The 5401-nt window shown below is 66.3% G+C and overlaps 1 protein-coding gene across 1 annotated transcript in view; it reads left to right on the top strand.

Annotated features, from left to right (window-relative positions):
• Positions 1 to 4946, top strand: part of MMP17 (matrix metallopeptidase 17) — a 23635-nt gene extending 18689 nt beyond the window's left edge. The window contains exons 7-10 of the mRNA XM_035016700.1: positions 31 to 113; positions 228 to 380; positions 3749 to 4006; positions 4621 to 4946. Coding sequence (XP_034872591.1) covers positions 31 to 113; positions 228 to 380; positions 3749 to 4006; positions 4621 to 4946 — 820 coding nt within the window. The remainder of the gene's footprint in view (positions 1 to 30; positions 114 to 227; positions 381 to 3748; positions 4007 to 4620) is intronic.
• Positions 4947 to 5401: the final 455 nt, after the last annotated feature.

Raw genomic sequence — 5401 nt, 5'->3', positions numbered from 1 at the left:
CCCCCCCCAGCCCCGTCTCTCTGCCCCCAGGCCCAGGAAGGACGAGCCTCACCGTTGCAGAACCGACTTCGACGCCGTGGCCCAGATCCGCGGCGAGGCCTTTTTCTTCAAAGGTAACCCGGTCCCGGTCCCGCGGCCAGCGAGCGGCCATCGGCGGGAAGGGCGGCCCGCTCCGGCGGCCGGCCAGACCGGCACCCCACGGCCGCACGCCCTCTCTGGCCCCCCAGGCAGGTACTTCTGGCGGCTGACGAGGGACAGGCACCTGGTGTCGCTGCAGCCCGCGCAGACACACCGGTTCTGGCGGGGCCTGCCGCCGCACCTGGACAGCGTGGACGCCGTGTACGAGCGCGCCGGCGACCACAAGATCGTCTTCTTCAAAGGTGGGCGGGCCCCCCGGCGCAGCCCCCCGCGCTGCCTGCAGGGCCGCCGGGGCCTCGGCCGTGCCCCCGGGCCCGCGGTTTGCTCCGAGCCCGGGCGGGGCCAGCCCGCTCGCTGCGCCCGCGGCCGGTGTGTGTTTACTGAGCACCTCCTGTGTCCTCACGCCGTGGCCGCCGTGACAGGCACCCGGTGGGCAGCACGGGCGGAGACCCCGGCCCTCGTCCCCTCGAGGGCCGGCACTGGCCGCTGCGCGAGGCGAGGGCCTCGGTGACGGAGGAGCCGAGGGGCAGCGCTCCGGGCAGAGGGAGCGGCCAGCGGGAAGGCACAGGGCACGAGCCGTCCTGCCGAGCGCCCAGAGCCCCGAGGAGGGCGTGAGGCTGGGGTGGGGGCTCGGGAGCTGCACACCCCGGGAGGGAGCGCAGTGGGAGCCCCGGCCGGCTCCCACGTCTCCCGCATCTCCGTCGTCTGGGGGATGACGGATGACCGGCCCACCCTCCACACCCCGTTCCCTGGGCCGGGCCGCGGCACGAGCCCCGCAGGTCTGTGGGCGCCATCCCACTTCCCCAGAGTGGAGCCACCCTCCTGCCCTGACCCAGGCTTTCCAGTCCAGCCTCGTGCGGGCTCCACCCAGGGACGCCTGGAACCACAGGCATGGGGGTGGGACCCGCAGGGCACGGTCTTCTCGATTGGGGTTATTTCTCAACATCTGAATGTCAGGAGACCCCCATGGCACCGGCATCGGGCTCTCAGACGGTGTGGCCGCCTGGGGCCTGTGTTGAGTGCAGGTCGGCCACCCCGCCTCGTGCCCCCCGCTCCGGGGAAAGCCTGGCAGCCCTTGCCGTGTCCACGTCCATCACGTGGGGAGAGGAACAGCGGAGGCCCCTAGCCCCGGCCCTGCCTGCGTCCCCGCCGGGCTCCGGCCCTCTGTGTCTCGCTGTGCATGTGTCCTCTCTGACGAGGACAGCAGTCAGCGGATGTCGGGCCCACTCGACTCCAGCACGACTTCACTCTTAACTAATTTCCCCTGCAAAGACCCCATTTCTACGTGAGTCTGATGCTGAGGTCCAAGTGGGTGTGAATTTGGGGGAGCGTTGTTCAACCCGCCACAGCAGCTCTTTGAGCCAAAACAGGGGGGACCCTATTTCTTTGAGGAGATAACGAATATTGTGCACGTTTCTCGTGCTCCTCCCCGTCCCCTGCCAGCGCCTGGTTGGGGTTGGACACCTGTCAGCTGTGGGCTGTCGGGGTGACCAGTCAATCACCACTGGCTCCAGTGGGTCTGGTCCCCACCCTGGGGCGAGTCGGGAGCCGGGCACAGGGGGGCTCCCTGTAGGTGGTACCTGTTGTCTCAGCCCAAAAAAAGCAAAGCTAGAAGAATGGCGCACGTTCTAGCAGATACTTTCTTACGACTGTAATGCCGTTTGTACTTGATGTTCAGATGTTCACCCAGGGAGGGATGTTCGCCTCGCCGGACGGAGCACTGCCTTTCAAAGGGGGTGCGTGCGTGAGTGAGCCGCTGTGTGCACCTGCCCTCGCCTTCCTCCGCGCACACAGCAGCCTACTGCGCACCCTGGCCGTCCCCTCGTTTCTGGGCGCTCGAGAGGCTCGGAGGCGGTTGCACGTCTCTGCATAAAGAGCCTCCTCGTTCCTCAAACCTTTATTCTGAAAAGTCACTTCTGACTTCCGGGAACGTTGCAGAAACAGTACGTGAATGCCCGCGTGCCCGTCATCCAGCTTCGCTCCTTGTTCACATTTTGCCGTATTTGCAACGTGGACGGTTGGCTCTATGCCTGTGCTCCCCTGAACCCGTGAGGAGTCCGCTGTGCGCACGTGGGCCATCGTACCCGCCCGGGCCAGCACCCCCTTCCGTCGTGCGTGGAAGAGGCTCCGCTCTCCTGCCCTCCTCCCCTCTGCTGGAGGGGGGCCGCTCTGCGGGGGCGTGGGTCTGCTTCGTGCGCCCCCCCCCGACTCAGGCATTCCGGTCGTCTGCTGTCTCTGGCTAAGGATTTTAAAAATTATGTTTACTTTTAATTGTGGTAAAAAAGAAAAAACACGTAAAAACTGGCCACCTTAGCCACGTCTACGTGCGCGGTTCGGGGGCGTGAAGCACCTTCCCACGGTGTGCAGCCACCGCCACCGTCCGCCTCCAGGAGGCTTCCGTCTTCCCTGAAACACCGGCCCCCCAGCCCCCCGCGCCCACCATCCACTTCCCATCTGGATTGGGCGGGGCGCCTCGTAGACGTGGACCCTTGCCGTGCTTGTCCTTCCGTGATGGTCCACTTCCCCCAGCATCGTGTCCTCAGCGCTCATCCGTGCTGTGGCAGGTGTCCCGGCGTCCGTCCTTTTTAAGGCTGAGTAGTCTGTTGTGTGGATGGCCCACCTGGTGCGTACCCACCGCCCACCAGTGGACGCCCGGGGCGCTGCCCCCTTGGCTACGGTGGATGATGCTGCTGTGAACACGGTATGCAGGTACCCCCTTGAGACCCTGCCTTCGACTGTTCTGTGTATCTCCCCGGAAGTGGGATTATTGGAGCCTCTGAGAACCGTCCACACCGTTTCCCCCGTGGCCACCCCGTGTTACGTTCCCTCCAGCAGGGCACCGCTTCTCCGCATCCTCCCCAACACTCGGGCTTTTCAGGTTTTTTGATCGAGGCCATTCTAATGGCTGTGAGATGGAATCTCATGGGGGTTTTGATTTGCGTTTCCCTGATTAGTGACCTTGAGCATCTATTCGTGTTTCCTATTGGCCATTTCAGTATCTCCCTTGGAGAAATGCCTATTCCAATTCTTTGGCAAAAGACTTAAATGTTTTCCTCCTCTTACTTCCCCTCCTCCGTCCTCCCCTCCGCCCTCCTGCTCCCCGTATATGACCGGGCTGCTCATCACCGTGCCAGAGGGAGAAAACTTAACTGGCAGAACAACAGAGTGATGTTTCCAGAGCACAGTCAAGGAGATAGCACCCAAAATATCTTAAACCTTTTTTTTCAATTTTACATATGGATTTGAAGTTCTTGATGATTTCTAAACGTGTTCCTTCTGTGTAAACCCTGAGAGAGGTGCACCCACACGTCAGGGCCTGTCTCTGCCCGTGAAGACGCTGCCGCCCGCCCGGTCGCAGCAGTGGGTGAGGCCGGACAGAGCACCGCGGCCTGCCGGGGGCCGGGCACTCCGTTCCCTGTCCGTCAGAACCCGGGCTCTCAGGCCGCCGGCAGGTGGGCCGACCCCCGGGCCGGGTACAGAGTGGGTGCTCAGTAAATACGCGCCAGGCCCCGGGGCGTGGTGGGGGTGATGGCGCGGGGAGGAGGGGCCAGAGCCTCCGCCCCACGGGGTGGGCTGAACTCTGGCCCACAGCGCTCTCTCTCACCCCCAGGAGACAGATACTGGGTATTTAAGGACAATAACGTAGAGGAAGGATACCCGCGGCCCGTCTCGGACTTCGGCCTCCCGCCGGGCGGCGTCGACGCTGCCTTCTCCTGGGCCCACAATGACAAGACTTATTTCTTTAAGGACCAGCTATACTGGCGCTTTGATGAGCACACACGGCGCATGGACCCCGGCCACCCTGCCCGGAGCCCCCCGTGGAGGGGCATCCCCAGCATGCTCGACGACGCCATGCGCTGGTCCGACGGTGAGCCCCACGCAGCCTCCATCTCCCCGCCTGTGGGATGGGGGTCGCGGCAGGCTCGTTGGGAGGACCCAGGAGCTGACGCATGCACCTGTGCCCCTCGCTGCCACCAGCCCGCCGGGGGCGCCACTCTGTGCAGCCTCCTGCTGCCTCACGTGCCCCAGGGCCTTTGCACCTGCCCTGCATCCCACGGACGCTGCCCAGACGCCTGCTTCAGGCCCACATGGTGCAGCCCCGCCTGGCCAAGGGGAGAGCACAACTCCCTCTCCACAGGACAGCTGACGGGGCCAGATGTCTCAGTTCCTTTCTGTTTTCAAAGCTACGTCCCCAACACCTAGAGCGGCCCGGCACATAGTAGGCCCTCAATAAGCACACCGTGAGAGAGAAACCGAGAGGGCCTCTCATCCATCCCCCTGCCTCCTGGCGGCTCCCCCAAGCTTTCCCGGGCCTGGGAGGCCCTGGGTGCCCACAGTCGGCCGCCGGGGCTGAGACAGACTGACCGTGCAGAGGCTGCTGTCCCACTTGCCCTGGCCCGCGCTCTGCCCCCTCGTCCCCCTGCCGTCTGGCCTCACCCCTGCCTGCCGCAGCGCTGCACCTCACGCTCTCCTCTCCCCCAGGTGCTGCTTACTTCTTCCGCGGCAAGGAGTACTGGAAGGTGCTGGACAGCGAGCTGGAGGCCGCGCCCGGGTACCCACAGTCCACGGCGCGGGACTGGCTGGTCTGCAGAGACCCGCAGGCGGACCCGGAGGGTTCGGGCAGAGAGGCCGGGGCCCACGCCCGGCCAGGGCAGCATGGCCAGAGCCGCGCGGAGGACGCCTTCGAGGTCTGCTCCTGCACCTCCCCCGCCTCCCCTCCCCCGGGGGCCTCGGGCCCGCTGCTGGTGGCCTCAGTCTTGCTGACCCCCAGCGCCCTGTGGACAGCGGCCCGGGCCCTGGCGCTCTGACGGCCGCCGCCCGCGAGAGGGCAGGGGGGTCACAGCTGGGCCTCACAGGGCCAGGGCGGGCGCCCCCACCCCTCCGGTGCCCAGGCCAAGAGCTCCTGCCGTGCCACACGTGGCCTCGGGGCCCCCGCCGGGCGGAGAAGGACGCACTGCCGCCTGCTGGCGCCCCGCGGGCTGTGAGGAGGCCAGCAGAGGGCGCTGCCGCTCAGCCACCCGCCCGTCCTTTCCTGCCCCCACCGCCCGGGGGCCGACTGTCCAGCCGGGCTGGGGGGCTGGGGACCGGAGCCGTCCTTCCGGCCTGCGCACAGCTATCGCCAGAACTCTAGCGATGAGCCCGGGAGGCAGGGCTGGGAGGGCGCAGGGTGGCCCCTCTGCCCCCAGCCTCGCCAGCCCCCGGGACAGCCCCCCGGCCGGCGGCACCACCGTCCCCGTCTCGCGCCCAGACTGCTGCCCCTGGT

This window comes from Mirounga leonina, unplaced genomic scaffold (assembly GCF_011800145.1).
Source record: "Mirounga leonina isolate KUSES-001 unplaced genomic scaffold, KU_Mleo_1.0 Mir_171, whole genome shotgun sequence".
Lineage (NCBI taxonomy): Eukaryota > Metazoa > Chordata > Mammalia > Carnivora > Phocidae > Mirounga > Mirounga leonina.
The sequence above is the reverse complement of the archived record's forward strand: the minus strand, read 5'-3'. Positions and strand labels throughout refer to the sequence as shown.